Raw genomic sequence first — 22,787 nt, forward strand, 5'->3', positions numbered from 1 at the left:
AAACTTGGGTCTCCGACTGCAAAAGAAAAGTAATCCTACCAAACTGATACAATTTACAGAAAAACTAAACAAAACATGTTTCCCCTCTGCTTTTCTAGAATAACTTTGAATAAAGAAAACTGTGAACATGTCCTCCTTTTATGATGGAGGAAGAAAAAGAAACAAGGAGAACAAACCGAGTAAATGAAAACCTACCGATATTAACTGCATTTATTGTTATCAAACTTAACAGAATAGCATCACTGCTCAATGAGCCTACTTAAAAAGAGGTGCATGAAATCAAATAATATATTGTACCTTAAAGAGAGACTTTTCTCTGCCAAGAGAATAATGAATGGCACCAACCACACGGTAATTTTGGTCAATACCTTCAACTGTCATATACATGTGCTGGTTAAGATCCTGGATTGCCACAATTGCACCTATTTGGACAGCATCACACGATTTAGTTCACAATATCAAGATACACAATATCCTTTTAGTTTACAAATCTATCAGAAAAGATTACCATCAGGAATTTTATGATTGTCATCATCTAAATGTCCTTCATTAAGGATGTCATAACTCTGCACCAACTTTTCACTAGTAGTGGTATTGAGTATCCCAAGTAATGGAGCAAATAAAGTTGAAAGTGTCTGCAGGCCCAAGGGATTAGGATCAGTTTTTAAGTAGGCAAACAAGAGGAGGAATCATGTTGCAGCCATATAAAGCAGATGGAGCAAATGGAGCTGAGGAAAACAATAACTGAAAATTTACTAAAAGATGAATTAGGAATCAACAATTGGGATAAAAAGTTATTTATACAAACTTGTGGCATAAAATCAAGCACTCATGGTCTTTATGTTTAAAATACATCAAGGTCAACCAATTCTTACATCTTTTATTAATGATAAAGGATTTTGTCCTTGGTTTAGAGAAAAATAAGAAGAAAACTATTTAAAGATGCAGACCTCATTTAATTGGTACATAAGCCTCCCTTATTTGCAAATTAATTCCCCCTTATTTGTAAATAGCATCCATACATCACTCTATCTCTAGAAATGTGCATATGTGATCAATGTGCATAACTTTTAAGTTCTGCACATTTTTCTATTTCAAGTGAGGGTGTGTTATAAAGTTATGCATATTTTTCTTTCTTACCAAAATCATTTATTTGCATTTAAGGCTTATTCACAAACCAAACAAGGCTGTAGTCTTGACCATTTATGAAATTATAAGAAACACATTTCTTTTGTCTCTTGTGAAACATGGCTAAAGAATTAAGTTTAACCCCATAAACTAAACTTCATCGTAGCCCAAACAACGGCAGTAAACAGCATATCTGTCCCTCCATAGATCACTCATTAGTGGAAACCTCATTTGCCAGGACTCCCTCTTTTCCGTTGGCAACCAAATAATTTCAGTCAACCTGGTCAAAATATCTTCTTTCCCAACATTCAAAAGTCAGCAACTTAATCCACAAAGTTCAGCATTCGAGAACCACAAGAAAAGTAGCTCAACCACTACAAAGAACATGTAATACAATAAAGCAGAATATAACATTATTTTGGACGGAAAGGTACTTGTCTACTATTCTCATTGAATGCGTAATTTTTTTCAAATCAGGAATTTGCCTGGATATGTTTACTTATGATTTTTTTAAGATGTTTTTGAATATATAATCCATACTTTTCTACTCAAAGCCACGTCAGGTGTAGAAACTGATAGCTCCATCGTATCAAGATTTAGTCAAAGGACCTCAGATGCCAGATGCAGCATTAATTATTCCAGCATTGAAACCAAACTCCAATTTGTTTAAAGACTCTTAGAAGAAATTGAGATTTACAACAAGTAATTTCATGCCCCAAACAAGGGGGAAAATAATAGCTACATAGAGATAGAAAATTTGAAATTTATAATAATAAGTAAGCACCACTTAGAATTACTTAAGGAAACTTTAGGTAATGTCCAGGAACCAGAAGACACATTGTCATCCATTATCATCATCCAAGTCCTTTAGCAATAAAGTCAGTTAGAACACAACCATAGCTGGCTGATTCTACAAAAGAATAGACAGATTTTTTTCCAATTGGTGTCAACTTAAGGCCAATCCTTTAGAAGTTGAATTGTAATGTAAATCTGTAAAAATGATAGTGCAAAGGAAAATGAAAAGTAGGAAAATATTATGCTTGTCCTTCAGATGAGCCATCAAATATATAATTAAAACTACTGCAGATTTAGTAAAAGAAAGGTCAAAACCCAATTGACATAATCAATCCACTGACACTTGTCCCAAGGTACAATATCCAAAAAGAAAAAGAAACTCACCAGAATGCCTGATAATGTGATTGACAAATCAAAACCAGAAATAGAACCACTGCCAAACCAATTGCTTTGCAGTTGCACTAAATCCACTCCTCTGTCAAAATCCATCCTCTCAATCTTAATAGAAGCAATCAGATGTTTTAAGATATAATTACTATCAGAAGAAGAATATTTTGACATGGTATTGCCCATAAAATTTTCCAGGCCAGAAGTTGGAGAAGTGGTAGAATGTGCACCATCATGATAAACAACTGTACCCCTAACTGGATGAACAAACTCTTCAGACCTAGGATGAGATGATGAAGCAACTGAATTCATGGATCGAAAATGAGGAACAGGTATATAGCTCTTTTTGTGTGACATATTTTTCTGCATATTCTTAGTTAAGAGTGACAAACGACTTAAATCAAATACAACTTCTCTTCCAAAGCTCAATAGTTGAAGATTCATGTCAACTTCAAGAACAAGTTCTTGAATTTCACCTAAAATCCACAGAATTAACAATTACATCAGCATTTGCACAGAGGTTTTAACTTTGAACTTTGGACCAAACAAGGGACGTTGAATTTATTTACCAGATCCATTCACATCAGAAAGAATAAGAGAAAACTGAGACAAATCCACTTTGAAATCCTCAACAAAGTTCCATTGAAATGCTTTCTTCTCTTCTGAGTAAGATGCTGAGGGTACACTGCTTATCCCATTCTGATCAGAAGATTTAGTGATAATCTCATTCAGATAGGCATTTTTTCCATCTTTTACTGATAATTGTCTAGATGGGTTTAACATCCACAATAAGCGACTCTTAATAAGCAGAAGATATATTTTACAACAGTCAACAAACTTAGCTAGTGCTGTAGTTTCCAGAAAGATGAAGCCACCCTGCCAAATTGTCAAAATGCATAAGAGTGTGCAAAAGAATCTTTGAAAAATAAAATATTGAATTTATATGAAATTTACCAACAAAAAAGTATTGGATAAAACAAATCAAGTATAGCAGTAGGCTAAGTAGGATAGCTTTGACTAGCATTTCTTACAACCAAGAAAAAATAACTTGAGCGAATTGACAGAAATGGTGAGGACAGTCTGAAAGAAAATAGGGGAATAGTTCAAAAAAAAATAAAGAGTCGAGCTTATAGGAAACATATGCAACAGAAAGAAAGCAAAGCAATATGATTCACATTAAATGCTTAACCATCAAGATCTGATAAGCACCTGAATTTTGCATATGATTGTCTGAAAATCTTCATGAACAAAAATAGAGATTTGAATATTACTGGGTTCATAGGCTCCAGTCAAAGAATTTTTTAAACCATATTCTGCCATAAAAACGTCGCCAATTATGATTTCAGCAAGAAGCCAACAATCTACTCCTGAGCAAGCACTAGTAGCATGTGATTGACCTGCTTCGAAGCCATGATTAGGACCATCTGATGCATCCTTTGATCCCCCATCATTTGTATGTGAACTTCCAAGTGTATATGAGGTACTGCACTCACTGGAAACAGAACAAGCACTTGCAGGTACAGAGTTGCTATGATAGCCAACTTGAAAAAGAAGCTTGCAATTGGAAATAGTGAACTCATATAAATTACCAATGGGAGTATATGCCATGGTTTTATATTGTTGCAACATATCAATGGAAGTTCTCATCTGAGTATGACTATTAAATATAATTGACTGTATTTCAAAGAAATGAACTAGTAGTTCTATATGAGGTCGACCAAAGGAGAATTTGATACAAGAATTTTGAATGTAGAATCCAATGCCTGATTTTAAGAAATTAAGCACATCCTCTCTTACTACTCCTGTGCAAGTAGATGACATTCTGCTCAAGGCCAAATCAGAATCAAGCCTAGCATCATTGTTTTTCCTTGAGCCTTTAAGAATGATTTCAACAGGATCAAAATTAAGTGCAAATTCGAATACAACTTGTCTATTCTCAGTAATCATAGTTTCATGATTAATATTAGATTCCACCAAGTTATCTTTCTTGTCTGAAGTCATTAACATTCTAATAAAATCTTGAGAAGAGCCAAGAGAAAGATAATCAAAATTTGTAGATGCCGAAGACACCACCAAGCACATGTCTTCAAGAACCTGTAAAGAAGCAGTAGTTATGTGCATTGAGGAATGAGTTGAAGAAAAGCAAACTCAAATATAGGAAATGTTTACAGATCTGTCTACATTGATTCCATGGTTTAAGATTTTGCTAAGACAAAATACTACTATAAGAAACTTATCAAAAACTAATGATGAACCTCATTTGTTTAAGGGCGAAACTAATATGATTGCTGATTTTGATCTTGGTTTCAGACTACTATCAATTTGAACCAAAACTGTTCCAGCCCGAAATTTTTGTTCTCCCTAGGGGTCAAATACGAAACTTCAAACCATGATTTATTTATTTATTTATGTGAAGTTTTAAACAACTCGAGTTTGCTATTCAAATTATGTGATAATAAAGATCCGAACAAAAACAAAAGATAAGGACAATAGAATTACACTAACCTGAAGGACAGTCCATAATTCATCCATGCATAAGAAAACAGCAGCATTTTTTATGCTGCCAGTTAAGGCCACTGATAGAGCATCTCTTGACGCAGATAAGGAGTGAAGATAGTCTCTGGAGAAGTATAAAGATGAATGTTTGATCAACTTTAACATAAAAATACCAATGACAGAGGAACCCACATGTCATGAAAGGGCAGAAATTTGTCTCCTTACATACCTCAAATCATACATTATAAAGTTACAACAAAGATCCATATAGAAATCAATATGGTTATACTTCAAATATCATCCCAAAGAAATAATATTTGGAAATAAAACAAAGGATTATGCAATTTACAGAGAAAGAGGTTAATAATTACATTTAACATCAAATACTTAAATGTGGACAAGCTCAAAGGTTTTATATGCTTGAAACAATTATAATAATTCACAACCTAAGAAGTGTTGAGACTTTGTAAGTTGTAACTAAAGTGCAAATCCAAATCCTATTCATCTTCCCGAGTATTTTTATTTCTAGCTATTCACAAACAGCACTTCAAATGTTTCTTATATTGATCACCACAATAATCCATAATTCCGTACTTCATGCACAACAATCATTCTAAGAGCAATATACATAGTTATAACATTCTATGCTTGTCTATTTGCACCTTCATAATAATAGTTGTGAGGATGCAGCCACCATGATGATGATGTGTAATCTGGTAATGTACTTCTAAAATAAGGACCAAGTCAGCCTACAAAATCTCAAAAAAGAGGCCCCAGATATACCATCCATATGTTAGAAGCAATAAGTTGTGCCGCTTGATACTACTACCGTGCCAATCAGTCACAAGTATCGGGCAGTATATATTCTTATGTGTATCTATTATGGTAAAGTTAAGGGGAGCACTTATGTGGTCTCTTTCAGCTCTTTACACCTCCTCCTGTCTTCCTCGAGGGCTTAGGAAGAGTTCTAAGGTGGGGTGGTATAAGAGGAACTTCTGGCTTTCTCAACATTGGATTGGAGGTAAGATTGCCGAAGAAAGGTGTCAAGGTGACTTTTCTTCTGTCAAAGTTTTCCATTATTTGAGGTAAAGTTCGAGTAGATCTACCATGATTGAGGTAGGTGTACAATTACAAAAGGTTTATTTTACACCTTAAATTAGTGGAATTGATGCGGACATCACTGATAGGACGTGATGGCGTGTGTACCAGCGCAGGAGGCGCCGACAGTTGATGATCCCTCCTATAGGGATTTGATTCTGATTTTTATTTATTTATGGTGTCTTTTGTTTATTTCCTATGTAGGGTGTTTTTGCTTAATTCCATTGTAGGTTTATATATAGACCCGTTATATTTTCTTTGAAACTAAATGAAAGTTTATGTAATTTATTCTTTAGAGGATTTTGGTATGAAACCACTTCTTAGGGTGGAGGTGTGAAACCCCATTCCTTCCCTTCTTATTTTTCTATTTCATCTTTCTCCACCACGTTTTGCATCATTTTGGTATCAAAGCGAAGGATCCTAGTTTATAGACGTCCCTCCTCCCGGGTTCTACGCCGCTCCACATTTATTTTTCGCACGACCAATCGCTCCACGAACACCGGAACGTCAAGAAATCCGGCGTACGACGAGCAAGGAAATTACCGTCGACGAGTAACAAAAAGAATCTATTGTCATCGCGGAATCACCACCGCATGGCCAGGTACATGCTCTTTTCAATGTATTAAATATTTTTGGGCCATTCTTTTCTAGTATCATCTCTAAACTTTTACCAATTCCTGCTGTCCACATATAGTGAGGGAGAGACTATATAGAAACCTTATATGCTTTAATCCTGATATTAAGAGATGAACTGTGCCAAATAGAATATTAGTATTATGTCAATTTTTGGAAAGAAATTTAAAGGGTTTGGTATTTATTAAATGCGACTTTTGTTTAAAAACCATTAAGTCTTGATATTAGTCTTTGAATCTCCTGAACAGAAAATCTAAATTCAAGTAAGTATTCATTTTTAAGATTTTCTTGATTGCATAGCATATCATCTCATATCATTTAGATTAAGACATTTGTATTTAGATTAAATATAGGAGACGTCTGCATTCCATTAGGTTAGAACATTATTTAATTTTATTTAAATTAGCAAGCATAAAATTAAAAAGATAAAAAAAAATGGATATATATATATAATATAAAGCAATACATAACTCACTCATTGCATATTAGTGTATGCCAACACGTAGAGGTAAGGCTTATCACCTCAATGATTCTAGTGAGTCCAGCAGTAGCAATATGGATCCTGAACTTAGTAAAAAGCTCGACGACATTATGGGACAACTAGGTACCTTAGCTCAACAAGTCAGAGATACTCAAGATACTTTGCTTGGGTATCAATGGGTGACCGATAAACGACTATATAGGGTAGAAAGACCCCATGAGCACATCGCTCCTCAAAATAATCACCGCCCTGACCTTGAATGTGGTGAATCTCCCACTCCTTTACCTCGTCAACATTTTCAAGGGAATGAGCGAGATCCTGATGAACGGTACGTTCGAAGAATTAAAATTGATGCTCCGATATTTGATGGTCGTCTAGATCCACAACACTTCTTGGACTGGAAAAGCAAATCAATACTGGACCAATGTTGAGACTCTTCGTGAGATTAGAGGTGAGCTTCTAATTGAAATTTGGGTTGACATGAAAAATGAACTAAAACGTAAATATCTCCCACCTTCCTATTACCCTAAGCTTCTAGACAGATGGAACCGACTTACCCAAGGGAGTAAGTCAGCTAAGGATTACGTTGCGGCTTTTGATGAATTGCTTGTTCGGTGTAGCGTGATCGAATCAGAAACCCCTATGCAAATCTTGTCTAGATTTAGGGCTGGCCTACGTGAATAATTGAGAAGTGAACTTTTTGCTCGTAATGTTGATACTTTGGAAAAGGCCTACAGCTTAGTTCAAGACTTAGAGGAGTCTAGACCTAACCACATCCCAAGAAATTATGAAACAAGACCTCAAATTCATAAATCCTCCACAAGTCCTCATAAAGCCAAATCTACCAGTCAATCTTTTAATCGATCTACCCCTAGCCCTTCATAATCCAAGGTAGAATACAACGATAAAAACATCGAGAGAGACTTTTCTAAGATTAATCCTCGGGTCAAATGCTATTAGTGTCAAGGCTATGGACATGTTGCTGCAAATTGTGCGAGCTCGTATAAAATAAGTTTAATTGAGGAACCCTTCGAACAAAGACTCCGAGCAAGACTTTGATGGGTATGTTCACCATGTAGACGGTGAAGAAGGAGATTTTAAAGATGAAGAGGAAGAAAATACCCTAGGATGCCTGAGGCACATAGACTCCGCAAGGTTACATGTTGTTAGATGTGCCCTCTCTCAACCTAAAGTTAATGATGATTGGAGGCGCAGCTCCATTTTCCACACGTTCACAAAAATTGGAGGTAAAAATTGTAAAGTAATTGTGGATAGTGGCAGCTGTATAAATGCCGTGTCCTCCACCATTATTTCAAAACTAAACCTGAGAGCAGTTTCCCATCCTAATCCTTACAAGGTTTCGTGGATCAATTCAACCACGTTGGAAATAAAAGAGCGTTGTTTGGTTCCAATTGAATTCACGATTTATAAGGATAAAATCTGGTGTGATGTATTGACCATGGATGTGGGTCAAATTATCCTTGGAAGACCTTGGCTATTTGATAATGATGTGCATATTTATGGTCGTTCAAATATCTGCATGTTTGAACACGAGGGTAAGAAAATCAAGATTCTTCCATCGCAGCCTAGAGGTGGTAAGATGGAAAAGAAGTCTGATCCCATCCACTCGGACAATAAAGTCAACTTGATTAGTGCGAGAAGCATTGAACGCGAGATGAATAAAGGAACTCCTATTTTGATTCTTGCTGTTCAAGAAATTCTGAATGAGCCTAGTGAATCGATTCCTTTTGAAGCCACTGCTGTGATTGAGGAATTCTCGAATGTCTTTCCAGAGGATCTCCCGGATGAATTGCCACCAATGAGAGATATTCAACATGTGATCGTCCCGGGTGCATCTTTTCCTAACTTGCCTCATTACAGACTTAACCCAACTGAACACGCTGAACTCAAACGGCAAGTTGACGAGTTATTGAGAAAAGGCTTTCTGAAGGAAAGCCTAAGCCTTTGCGCAATTCTCGCATTGTTAACGCCAAAGAAAGATGGAACCTGGCGTATGTGCGTCGACAACCGCGCTATTAATCGAATAACGGTAAAGTACCATTTCCCCATTCCTCATTTGAGTGACATGCTGGACATGATGATAGGGGCCACGATATTTTCAAAGATAGATTTAAAAAGTGGCTATCACCAAATTCGTATACGCCCTGGAGATGAATGGAAGACTGTGTTTAAAACAAAAGATGGGTTATATGAATGGACAGTTATGCCTTTTGGCTTGACTAATGCTCCGAGTACTTTCATGAGAGTGATGACTCAAATATTATGACCTTTTATGGGACAATTTTTAGTCATATACTTTGATGACATCTTTATCTATAGTCGATCTCGGGAACAACATATAGATCATCTTCATCAAGTCTGCGCTATCTTGAGGAAAGAGCAACTATATGCAAACCCTAAGAAATGTACGTTTCTGACAAACAAAGTTGTTTTCTTGGATTTCATTGTTTCATCTGAGGAGTGTCCTGCTGACCCTGATAAGATCAAAGCTATTAAAGAGTGGCATGAACCCCGTACCATAAGAGACGTGAGAAGTTTTCATGGACTCGCTACCTTCTATCGTCGGTTCATCAAAGGGTTTAGTACCATTATGGCTCCAATAACAGAATGCCTCAAGAAAGATGAATTTAAGTGGCCAGCAAGTGCTACTAAAGCTTTCACTGAAATAAAAAAAAAATGGTGGAAGCCCCTGTCATGCGACTCCCCGATTTTACTAAAGTTTTTGAGGTCACTTGTGACGCTTTTAGAGTTGGTATAGGGGGAATCCTGAGCCAAGAGGGCCATCCGATTGTCTACTTTAGTGAAAAGCTGAATGAAACTAGACAACGATATACCACTTACGATAAGAAATTTTATGCTGTGATTCAATCTCTTTGCCACTGAAGGCATTATTTGCTTCCTCAAGAATTTGTAATCTTCTCTGACCATGAAGCTCTTCAGTACCTTAACTCCCAGAAGAAGCTTAATGCTAGACACGGTAGGTGGGTCGAATTTCTCCAGGACTATACGTACACCTTGCGACATAAGTCCGGAGCAGACAACAAAGCAGCTAATGCACTGAGTCGTCGCATGATTCTTCTTTCAAGGATGAACGCAGAAGTAATAGGATTCGATCAAAATTGAATATGAATCATGTCCGAATTTTCATGAAGTTTACAATTTATTAAGCGATGGAGCGACTCAAGAAATAGATGGTTTCATCTTGCAGGATGGCTATCTATTTAAGTCCCGAAGGTTATGCATTCCCAGCACCTCGTTAAGGAAATTTTTAATTTGGGAATTGCATGCTGAGGGTTTAGCTGGACATTTTGGGCATGCAAAAACTATTGAAGCTACGGAACATCGATTTTTCTGGCCAAGCTTAAAGAGAGATGTTATGAGACTTGTTAGTCGATGTCATGCATATCAACTCGCCAAGCAGCGAAAGCAAAATACAGGGTTGTACACGCATTTACCGGTTCCTAATTGCCCTTGGCAAGATGTTAGTATGGACTTCGTACTTGGACTTCCAAAGACTACCCGAAAGCATGATTCTGTTCTTGTGGTGGTAGATCGATTTTCAAAGATGGCCCACTTTATACCCTGTTCCCGAACTTTTGACGCCTCTCGAGTTGCTAAAATCTATTTTGACGAAATCGTTAAGTTGCACAGGCTACCAAAAACTATTGTATCAGTTAGGGATGTAAAATTCACTAGTTATTTTTGGAAAACCCTATGGCATAAAATGGGAACTAAGCTTCAGTATTCAACTGCTTTCCATCCACAAACTGACAGGCAAACTGAAGTAGTCAATAGGAGCTTAGGTAACCTACTGAGAACTCTTGTCGGCGAGAATCTAAGAGACTGGGATCAAAAACTGTCAACTGCTGAATTTGCATACAATAATTTTGTTAATAGATCCATAGGTCTGAGTCCAACTGAGATAGTATATGGTTACAAACCTAGACAACCTATAAATCTCATTCTTATATCCCATTATCATAGGTTGTCTGAGTCTGCATCTGCATTCGCATCATATTCATGACTTGCATAAAGAAATCAGTAACAGAATTGCTCAAAATAATACTAATTATAAAATTCGAGTTGATCTAAGAAGGAGATTCAAAGAATTTAATGTTGGAGACTTTGTGATGGTCTGGATACGTCCGGAGCGGTTTCCACCTGGAACTGTCAAAAAGTTGCATGCACGAAGTGCCGGACCTTTTAAAATTCTCAAGAAAATTAATGATAATGCTTATGTTCTAGATCTCCCTAGTGATTTCGGCATCAATTCTACTTTTAATATTGAGGATCTAGTAGCTTATAAAGGTCCAGATTTTACTCCGGATAACCCACTAGATACTGAGCCTACCTATGAGCTTTGTTTATGAGAGACCCTCTTTACCTCCACTTTCCAATATTCCACCTAACACAGCAGACGAAATTGATAAAATTTTAGATGATGAAATTATTTCAACTAGAAAAGGTGGATCCCAACGGTATCTAGTACGTTGGAAAGGACGGCCTACATCTGACGACACGTGGCTTGATCGTCATGATTTGGAGGTGCATCACCCCGATACCTTAGAGCAGTATGAGAGCAGCAGAGCAGCACACTCGACGGAGTCGACTTCTCTCCCACCCGGGGAGAATGATGCGACATCACCGATAGGACGCGATGGCGTGTGTACCAGCGCAGGAGGCGCCGACAGTTGATGATCCCTCATATAGGGATCTGGTTCTGATTTTTATTTATTTAGGGTGTCTTTTGTTTATTTCCTATGTAGGGTGTTTTTGTTTAATTCCATTGTAGGTCTATATATAGACCCGTTATATTTTCGTTGGAACTTAATGAAAGTTTATGTGATTTATTCTTTAGAGGATTTTGGTGTGAAACCACTTTTTATGGTGGAGGTGTGAAATTTGAATCATGAATTTTCCTATTTCATCTTTCTCCACCACGTTTTGCATCAGGAATTTAAGCAAATTTGATTTTTGCCGCAAATTACTTGCCCAAATTTTCAAAATTCAGAAGATTGAAATCAAAATTGGAATACTACTAGTGGACTATCTTCTGTGATTATCGCCAGTATTTGTGTTGATACTGTGGCATTATCCTAGTGGCAGCAGATGAATGTTTCTAATAGAGAGATAAATGATTTGCGCTTACTTTATTGCATGGATCCCAAAATTGGTCGATCCCGATACTAATCGGTCATAACCAATCTAGACCCGAAACCAGTATAGTGTCTATTTTTGGCCTGAGATCGGCCTATTTCGGCTGTATCAGTCGTATCGGCCATATCAATAGAAACTCAGCAGTATCAGCCGAAACTAAAAAAATTTAAGATTTAGTTTGAACTTATTAATCTGAGTTTTCAAGTTTCCAATATTTACCCTCTATCTCTCACACACACTCTCCTCTCATCCCTCACACTTCACCGAGCTCATCTAGTAGCCGATTCGATAAGCCCCTCCAACTACTCCGCAATCTGGTGAACTCAAATGAATATTTTTTTCTTATTTCTCCTCTTTTTCTCACCCATTTTTTAACTAATCTTCTCTTACTGCTACAGAACAACGATCTATGTTCTGCAATAGTAGTTTACAATTATAAATATTTGTCAAATTCAAGTGGGAATTCATCATAGTTTTTTTAGTGGATTTTTTCTTTAGTTTTTAAGTTTTATGTGACTAATTTTTATTTTCTTATTTTTCTGTTAAAATTTTTCTGCATTTTTAAATAATATTTAGAATTTTACATAAGTAAAAAGAGTTCGATAAAATCCAGGTGACTGATACGACCGATATAGCTGATATGGCCAATATATATCATTTTTCTAATGGTCGATCCTAATCCTCATATTGAGTTTCAAAACCTTGCTTTATTGTATGATGTAATATAGTTAGTTATCTAATAGTCCATATCTTGAGTGTCCCTAAACCATAAACAATATTTTTATAAAACATAGCAATTAATGGCTTAAATAGAAAGAGAATAGGGAAAAAAAAATGTCGTGCTAAACCATGCTTGCCGGCTTGCTACAATGCCCACGCCATGCCTATCATGCCCACACTTGGCATAGCATAGTGGCGTGCCACTAGAATGGCAATCCCTATTTAAAACCTTCACTTTCCTTGATGAACATCCTACTAAAAGTACAAATGACAGAGGACGGAAGCAGATTTCTGCATATCCTTTAATAATTCGTGACACTAACTATAAGTTTCCCTATATTGTGTAACGGCAATTTACTGGAGCATAATAAGATTCAAAGAGCTAGCCCTCACAAGGAACGGGGGCTAATCAGGAAACTCTTGCTGATATACACAGGGTAAGAAAAAAGTCTTCAACACGTTTTGGACATATGGGATTCCATAGTTGGACAGCTCTATCACGCAAAAGAGTGCTATAATCACATGAAGGAACAATATAAATTGAAGGGTTGGAGGAAAGCAAAATGATGAAAAAACCATTAGTGCAGCACTTGTAATCCTAGTAAAAGACTCTGTGCAGAGAAATAGGGACCAATTGTAACCTCCATAGTGCTGTTAGAAGACTGCATAAAAGGTGTGGTCTACCTGCTACAGATTTACTGATTAAACTATCCGACTTGGGAAGCTACATGAATACATCCATATCTGCAAGCTCACTAGAGCATAACAAAATATTTTTATTCTCACCAGGATTAATATCATTCAAATGTAACAAAGAGTTAAAATTATGCTGAAAATATGGCAAAAGTTGCCTAAAATGACTTATAAATTGAATATCACAGTATAAATGAGAACCACCATTAAAAGGGTATCTAGAAATTCTACCTGCATGTTGACAAATGGAATTCTGCTGACATGGGCCCAACAATATGGGACTGCTGGTTTACTTCTAAATCACTAATTAAAACAGCTAGACCAATAAACTTCAAGCAAGCATCAAGTGTGATGTGCCCTCGAGAGACGTATCCCATATTCATATTCTCTTCTTGAGTATCTTCGGCTGGAGGCTCTTTCAAACAAAGGCATTTGCTATCAATGACATCATAATTTGAATTAGCCATCAGTGCAGATGAGAAAGCTTTGGAAGCTGGCCACATGGCAAACTCAACATTTGCAAGATCAAGCACAAAGCAAGAATTGCTACTTATCTGAGGAATGATAGGTATATTTTCATGTTCAATTTCATATAGTGATTGTTCTTCTTGCAACAGTATCCTAATACTTGGGCCAGCAATGAAGGCTCCAATTTGAAGGATCTGATTTGGTATCAGTTTTAGAACCACATTCATCACTGCACCACTGTATAAATCAAACCAATCATGCACTCTGATTTCAGGTACTTCAGCAGCATTTGAAGAACTTGCAGGAATTTGCTTTCTTTCATTTATCTCAGTCAGATGGAAACACTGATGGATTTGCTTAGATAGGAGACAGATTAACAACATAGTTGAGCAACCTAACTCACAATTCAATTTCCCAAGAGTCAATCTGCAATGCTGAAGGCTGTAGTCACAGTTACTCAAGTATGTGTCCACAAGAGAAGATTTAAACTCATAAAGGAAAAAGGGCTGCTCTATGTTCTTAGGAATCATTTCTTCATATCTATGGCTAATGGCCGTCCAATTTGACCACAGCTCTTCCAAATTGTTCTCCAAAAAGGAGGCTGAAGCACTGTCATGTGAATCCGAAGATTCAGCAGCATGTCGCTCTGAGAGGTAATTTGGGCTGGCAGGGTCGCTCCATAGGATTATCTTCGATGTAATGCCTTTGCCTTTGTCAGGTTTGTGTGCTGTGAAAGATGGATTTCTCTTGGCTCTTGTATCATTGTTGATGGCAGATACTTTTGGAGAACAAGATACGCACACTTTCAATTGGCCAAAAGAGATGAATAAAGATTTTAAAATGCTATCAGCTGAGCAAATCAAGCACAATGACTTCATTGTAACACAAAATGAAGGCGATCGTAAATGATAAAGCTTAGTTCCTTGCTCTAAAGCTTCAGTAGTTGGAGCATAATGAGTGATTGATGATAAAGTAATACACAGTTCCCCTACATAAAAACTGAAATGGAGTTTTGTATCTGAAGGATTAAGAACATCAACAAGATCATGCCCAGGAGATTTCCGTGTTATTTGCTGCAGGCCCAAAAGTCTCGATACAGAAGAAAGCCATGACAGTGACTGAAATATGGATGTGACATACTTCCATAGAAGTGAAATCAGTGAAAAGACATTCAGAACTGAGGCAAGTACAAGAGTGACCGATGACCTCTGATCAGTTGAGCATGACTGAGAAAATGTTCTGCAGCGTGCTATGCGGCGAGCCCTTGCCACAGCCTCTGCAGGAATTTTCTCCTCCAGTTCACTTACTATTTTCAAATGATGTCTTAGACATCTAGAAAGGTTTTTGTTACTTTCAATCATATCACAGTTATCTTTTAATATCTTTTCAGAGGGATATCCAACTGACAGTAGCAGTAACATGTAAGCATAAACATACCGTTGCCATAGAACAACAGTGTTGATAATGCTGTGCAAAGAAAATTTGTGACCTACAGTCAAATGACCGACTTTTTCTGCAGCAATCTTCCACAGTTCTTGACCATTCCTAACACAGTTAAGTCCTTCAGATGATGAGGTATTCAACATTAACAGAATTAAAGGGATAGTCTTTGGTGACAATTTGTAGTGTATATGTGGAATTTGAATGTCAAAGGCAGCAGGTCGGAAGATATCTAGTCTAGCAGAAATGGACAAGCTCATTAAAGATGTGATACAATCTATGTGATCATTCTCCTTTAATACAAACTCCACATTACTGCAACTAATACCCAAAATGTTCTTCTTTCTTGAAAAAAGTAAAGATCCCATTAATCCTCTGAATAAAGAGCTGCAGCAAAGAAGCTTAGCTTCCAAGCAAATGTCATTCGACTTCAAGATAAAAGCATGGGACTTGTTAACACATTGAAACTGGAACTGAATATCTTGGAATCGTACCTGGCAGGACCTTAGAACAGCATTAAAAAACACTGTCAAGAGAGGATTTCCTGGGGATCTGACTGAAAGACTTTCAATCAGTTCATGCAACAAGGCACCCTGCAAATAGACACACATAAAAAACTCCTTGGAATTTGAGCCAGCATTAAGTTGAACGAATTCAGAACAAAAACATCATTTCCTGTCTGCATGGCTTACAAACATATGATCTCATTTTTTTCATGCAAAAGACAGAAAACAATGATGTACCCAGTTACCCACATACATGATCATAATAAAATCATGACTATGACTGGTTATTAACTACTATAAGATATCTACAGATGCACAAAATTACTGCATCTTCAAAGGAAGTAAAATCATTACGGATAAGATGTCGGTGTTCAAACAGATTCCATGGAAGAATTCACAAATATAATACCTGGAGTCTCAAGTTGTGGGTAGCTCTTGCCTTTTTATTCATAAACCTCTTTCATTCTTTTATTAGCTACATTTTTTAGGAAATTCATTCTTTACGTGCCCAAATACCCTCAAGGCCTCAACCTTCTCAACTAAGTCAAAGTAAACATCAATCCAATACATCACTTGCTATTTGTGGGCTCACACACATACACCTTTTTGGTAGGTGGTAGGTGCAGATTCATTTGATTTTGGGAGGCTGGCTCTCTAATTAGTCCGCAGATAACTTGTGAACTGATTTACATTACATATTTAGTTGTAGGATCCATCTTTTAAGTCTACTATTATTCCTGCCGATCCAAGATAGTATTTCTCCCTCCGGCAAGAAGCTATAGTTGGCTTTATGAGAGCATCTACTCTAGTTTGTCATTTAGTTTCTGTCACTTGAAATCTTCTCCTAATCCACCAAATGTCCATGCAAACAAAAATAAATAAATGCATATTCTTGGCACTTGGGGTTTATTATCCTTGGTGGTAATACATTGACACAAGAACTGATGTGAAATCAATAAATCAACAAATGATGTTATGACCACTCTGTTGTTTTACCATATTTAAAATAAAGGTAACCTCTGTATTATTACACTGCCTGATAAATCAACCTTGAATAAGCTAGAGGACACCGTAGCAATGTACATGCCCCCACTGAGAACAATGAGACAACAGATGCTACACAGAAAGGCAAACCACATTGATCTTTGTTTACTCACAAATAACAATATTTTCTTGCCTTTCAAATTCTGCATCGTGTATTCACAGTTGCTACACTACAGTAACACATAAAGGAGTAGTTTCCGCATAACATTTCATATCATGAAGAATCCATTTAACACCATGAACTGAATTTAATCTCATGCATTTAGGATCAAGATGCAATCACACATAAGTTGTGCTCGCATCAAAGGGATCTTATGTACCTGGGGATCAACCGATTCGATCACTCTCTTTCTGTCCTCCGCAGCCAAATCTTTGGAATTCCTACGCCTCTTGACGACAGTTTTTCTTCAAAAGAAAGCAAGAAAAATCCACAATATTCTATAAATTGCATATTTATATATCAAGGAGCGGGGAAAGAATCAAGAAATGAACCTGGGAGCTAGGATCACATCAAGACCTGTCAACTGAACGACAAGTGAAGGAAATGACCACGGAGAAACGCGAATATCTAGCTCCCTAACCGTAACGCTTTTGAAAATTAAGGAAGTGGACTCCTCGATCAAAGGATTGAGAGCGGACGGATCGAAGGATAGGTTCTTCGCCCTACCATGCGATTTTAGAAACCCTAGTTTGAGCTCAAGATCCGGATCGTCTTGCAGCCATGGCCGAAGCCGCGAGGCAATCTTCGATCGCAATGCCTCAGAAAAGAACATCGCCGTATGATAGCCGAAACTAGTGATTGGATTCTTTCATCGATCGAGTCCCGCCAAGAACGTCATGGATTTAAGAACCCTAACGGATACGGAGCGAGGGAAGAAGTGGAGAATTGAGAGGGATAAGAGAAGAAACGACCGGTATGACCGCCTTAAATAGTCTTCTAAGAAATGCAGGATTCTTGATGTCGCGGTGGGCTTCTAATATGCTGCACACCTCGGCGGGACTGGGAATCGCATTATCCTGGAAGAGGGGAAACGCATTCTTGCTTGTCATACGAGGTTGGGAAAGGGCCTAGCCCAGGACGCCCGGCCCAAATAGATCTTACAACTAGATATAGCTATATATATATATATGTTAATTGGATATGTCTTGCACTGATATAGCTATATATATATATATGTTAATTGGATATATCTTGCACTTCTGATCATTAATGATTATTATCGTGTCTAGTTGTCTACAGACTTTTCATTTAAAATAATAATAACAAAGAAATGACACGCAATTGTAGGAGAACTACTTGCAAATTAACAATAAAAAAAGTACATCTTCTCACAAATCACAACCAATTATATATCCAACCGAAACATCAGTTATATTCCTATATCAAACGTTAGCTCGACCGTCACTCAACACAATTTTTCTTTGTGTTCCCCCGATGCTGTACATGTAAAACCTCAATCATGCAACCTTTTAGTTTATTTACAACTCCTCTCTGGCGATCCCGCACGTGCTCCAACTCTCCATCACGCCTTCCGCGGCCCTTCCTGCCTCCCGCGCAAGTGCATCGGCGACCGACGCGGCCACTCGTGACGACCGGCCACACTCCCCCACACGTGCGGAGGCGTGCGCTCAATTACCTGGCCGCCGTTCTCCGACACGAGCCAAACTTTGACCGACCGGTCGAGACTCCCGCTATAAACCACCCACCGTGGGCCCCTCGCCACCTCCCTTTCCTCCGCCTCCACCTCCGCCGCCACGCACTTGATCGGCCCCGCGTGGCCGGCGAGCACCGTGACCCTCACGTGCCCCTCCTCCTTCCCCCTCCTCCACACGCACAGAGTCTTGTCTGCGGACCCGCTGATGACCAAACTCCCCGCCGCCGCCAGGCACAGCACCGCCATCGTGTGCCCGCGGAGCACCCCTCCGTACTCCATCCGCCGCCTCAGATCCCAATGATGCACCGCCCCATCCGACGACCCGGAGTACACCACCCCAGCCTCACGTGCCACCGCGAGTGCCGTCACGGCGCTCTCCCCCTTTAGCAGCGTCCGCACCGCCACATGCCGCACGGCCCCACCGTTCCCCACCTCCCGGCGCCACACCTTAACGGTTCCGTCCGCTGAACCCGTGAACACCATTCCATCGAACGCAGCCACCGAGTTGACGGCGTCGTCGTGGGCGGGGATTGATTCCAGGCACTTCGAATCCGAAACCCGCCACACCTTAACGGTCTTATCCCAGGATCCAGAATACAGGAGCCCCGCCCCCTCATCCAGGCTAAGGCAGGACACGGCGTCGAAGTGGCGGATCCACACCGTGTTCTTGTGCCGCCTGACCTCCACGTAATTAGACGGGTTGATGGAGCTCTTCAGGAAATCCTTTAGCCTCGGGAGAGATCCGACTCGTCTGTAGACAGACGGATCCTTTGGGGAGACCTTCCAGATCCGGATTTTACCGTCCTGGTGACCCGTGAATATCTTATCCCCGGAGATAACGATCGCCTTCACGAGGCCGCTACTGGATTTGAACCCGGCGAACTCGCGCCGGTTCTTCCAGACCCGGATATTTTTACTATCCGACCCTGTATAGAGGAGGTCGCCGGAGGCGGCGAGGGAGTAGACGTGGCCCTCCTCGCGGACGAGGGAGTAGATGAGCCCGGTCTTAGGGTCCACGTCGGACAGAGCCGGGAGGTGGGTCCACGGGGACTTTGCGAATGGGGAAGCGGCAGCTGGGTTCCAAGGAGAGAGGTAGTACGGAGACGTGGCAGTGCTCGTTGGGTTGAGGTCGGAAGCGTAGCCTGGGCTCGCCATGGGGGAAATGGGATCGTTGTGGATCGAGTCTTCTTCCTCGCTGTGGGATTTGATCGTCGGATCCGAACGTAGAAGGTTGAAGAGCTTAGCCCTCATGGCGGATAAAATTAATTAGCTAGAATCGATAGGAAGTCCGGGTTACAAGAAAGCCGAAAGCGTCAAGTTTTGGTAGGAAAGAAGATGCAAAGTGGAGAAAGGTTAACACTAAAGAGGTCTAGTAATGGGGTTTGGGTGTCAATTTATATAGTCGGGTGGGAAACAAGGGTGGTCACTGGTCTAAAAACGCGCTCCCGCCACGTGTAAGGACGGAAACTTATGACGCAAGCAATCGAGTGCGTTTGAAATCGGAAGTGGCGTCGGTTTGTTGGAACGTCGTGCTACCGTGGCGTTCGATCACCTACATCAGGTAACGTGTCCAAATTCTTGTAGCTTTGCGGGATTGGATACCCGCTCCCATTATTGGAGAGATACAACAATGCTGAGCAATAGCGTTAGCTACATTCTAGATCGTCTAAACTGTTGAATGTATTCTTATAGACTCTTCTCTTTTTTTTTTTGAACTAATATATTTATACCCCTCATTCAATAATTACTGTGGATCACTTTCACATTCTTAAGAAAAAAATATTATCTCTTAATATTTTGTTAGAAATTTCAACTAAATAATTAACTTAAAAGATGGACAAAAATTCACAATCTTCCTTTAATATCATTCCAGCTTCTCTACGTCAATTTCTCCGAAAGTTCTGCATAGTTAAAAGAATGAATGTACTAAAAGAAAAAAAAAAGTACTTTTATGTGAAAATTGACAATGAATTAGAGGATCTAAATGTAATTATTGCGACAAACAATATCAGATACATTTATGGCAAATTCCTGTCCAGTTTTGCGTGCCGCTGCCTCATTTAAATGCTAGAAAAAATATACAAAGTCCCACCGAGTGGCAAACGAGATACGATACGTGTCCCAAAAAGGGCAAAATTAGTTGGTACTCCAACAAACTCAGCCGCAGCTCACTGTAGCGTGATGCTTCTAACCTCTGACAGCGCGACACGTCGCCGAGGTTGACCGCGAGGGTTTGACGACGGCCGAGGTGGCATACTTGAATGAGATGCCCCTCGAGTTTGACTTGTAATTGAGATGGCGAAATGGCCTTTTTCCTTGCAAGTTAAAGACGTATTTGTCCCAAAGAGCGAACCGAAGGCTAAGTTTGGTGTCGCTCGTGATGATGGGCATGTGAGATGACACGCCGGCGGTGGGAGAAAGCCAAAGCGCGATAAATGTGGGCGGTTACCGTGGGTAGAGTAGCCGTTACGGCAGTTGATAACGATTTGAAAATTTTAATAATTTATACCATATATTTTACGTTTATTATCATTAACATAGCTGAGTTAAATTTAACACCAGAGCTGGGTAAAGTAAAAGGTATTTAGTTGCTCTTGAAAATAAGGAATAAGTACACCTATATAGTTAATTATTAGTGTCTACTTTCCCATAGGACCCTTTAATTATGTAAAACCTCCAAATTATTCCTTCTGTTAGCCTTTCATCAGATATTTTTATTAAAAACATATACTGTGCTCATCTGATCAATTTTAAGCTCTTTATGGATTATATTATCTTTATTATAGAGAGAATAAAGGGGAGAAATTTTAAGAATAAAATATGTTAACATTATGTCAAAAAAGAATCCATGTAAAAATAGGATATAATTCGTAGTGTCCAGATGTAATTAACCTAATTGTTTGGCATACATCATAAAAAGATTCTATGAGAGATAAGCGGAGCAAGTAAAATATTAGATGATTCTACGAACATTACTAATATATAGTATTTACTGTCAAATGATAAATACTTGTGTTATAGGGTGTTAATCATAATAATTTCAAAAGGTTAGATGTTTCTAATAATAATTTTCTTAAAAACTTCTTACTTTTATTGTAAGAAAATTACTAAACATCAGTAATACTCTGCAATATTTTATCAAGAATAACCTAAACATCACTCACTTTCATGGGGTGATGCTTGATAGCCTTTCGTTAGCTCATGAGGTTCACCATTTGGAGCGTTACTGGTCCATTCATCCATCGTTTGGTACGTACAACGCTATCCTAATATATGTAAACGTCAACAATAATTTTTCATTGTATGGATAAGATTGATCCATGAAGAATTTTCAAGTATTCTGAGAAAAAGGATCAAAATTTCACCCAAATTTCTATGGTTTCAAAGAAAATTTGACAAGCTTAGCTGTGATCCAGAAAATGAATCCATACGGACAAAGCAAAAAAATAATAATAATAGTGAGGATGACTAGCGAAACATCAAAATCTTAATCTAAACAATGGTAATATTAACTTTAAACTCATCCATGTCATAGATAAACCCTCTAACCACAAATTAAAGGGTCTTTTGGCTTCATCAATTCGAGATAGTAGATATATATAAAGTTTTTTTTTTATATAGCATAACACAAAAATTAAATTTTAATTGGAATTATTGCAATTTGCTCCCTATGGTTTGACCCAATTATAAAAATATATTGAACTTTTAATTTAAGTACTTAACTTCTCGATCTAAACCAATATGTAATTGTTACTTTTTTTAATCATAATTGACGATATCAACCATCTGCAAATTTCTTCAACTATAAGATCATAATTATATGACAAAAATTATTTTTTACATCAAATGAGAAATATTGTTCACCCATAACTTCTTAATATATATACCAGGGCAAAATTATTATTTCATATTTTTGTTAATGGAAAATTTACGGTTACATTTTAGTTCAAACTACATGAGGATTAAGTGTTTAAATTAAGAGTATCGAAATTTTTTGGGCGAACTATAAAGAATTCCTTATAGCGCAATTTTTTCTTTTTAGTTTACAAATCTCGAACAATATTA

General features: G+C 38.3%; 2 protein-coding genes across 8 annotated transcripts in view; both read right to left on the reverse strand.

The window, feature by feature from the left end:
* LOC140785227 (uncharacterized) overlaps positions 1 to 17,976 on the reverse strand; it is a 65,626-nt gene extending 47,650 nt beyond the window's left edge. For 3 of the 7 annotated variants that reach the window (XR_012108407.1, XR_012108408.1, XR_012108409.1), the window contains exons 1-9: positions 17,560 to 17,976; positions 17,388 to 17,472; positions 13,841 to 16,110; positions 4,816 to 4,930; positions 3,520 to 4,404; positions 2,880 to 3,186; positions 2,308 to 2,786; positions 509 to 635; positions 298 to 422 (exon numbers count right to left, since the gene is read on the reverse strand). Coding sequence is in view for 3 of the 7 variants with exons in the window: in XM_073133007.1 (XP_072989108.1) it covers positions 298 to 422; positions 509 to 635; positions 2,308 to 2,786; positions 2,880 to 3,186; positions 3,520 to 4,404; positions 4,816 to 4,930; positions 13,841 to 16,110; positions 17,388 to 17,472; positions 17,560 to 17,840 (4,674 nt within the window). In the remaining 4 variants the exon portion in view is untranslated. Of the gene's footprint in view, positions 1 to 297; positions 423 to 508; positions 636 to 2,307; positions 2,787 to 2,879; positions 3,187 to 3,519; positions 4,405 to 4,815; positions 4,931 to 13,840; positions 16,111 to 17,387; positions 17,473 to 17,559 lie in introns of those variants that run through there. The other 4 variants (XM_073133009.1, XR_012108406.1, XM_073133007.1 and 1 more) reach the window with 4 other exon arrangements.
* A 373-nt stretch (positions 17,977 to 18,349) lies between these two features.
* On the reverse strand, positions 18,350 to 20,120 carry LOC140783655 (protein JINGUBANG-like). Its single transcript, XM_073130604.1, has one exon. The coding sequence runs from the start codon at positions 19,971 to 19,973 to the stop codon at positions 18,591 to 18,593; it is 1,383 nt and encodes a 460-aa protein (XP_072986705.1). The 5' UTR covers positions 19,974 to 20,120; the 3' UTR covers positions 18,350 to 18,590.
* Positions 20,121 to 22,787: the final 2,667 nt, after the last annotated feature.

Source organism: Typha latifolia, chromosome 3 (assembly GCF_019914945.1).
Source record: "Typha latifolia isolate L0001 chromosome 3, TyphaL0001v2, whole genome shotgun sequence".
Lineage (NCBI taxonomy): Eukaryota > Viridiplantae > Streptophyta > Magnoliopsida > Poales > Typhaceae > Typha > Typha latifolia.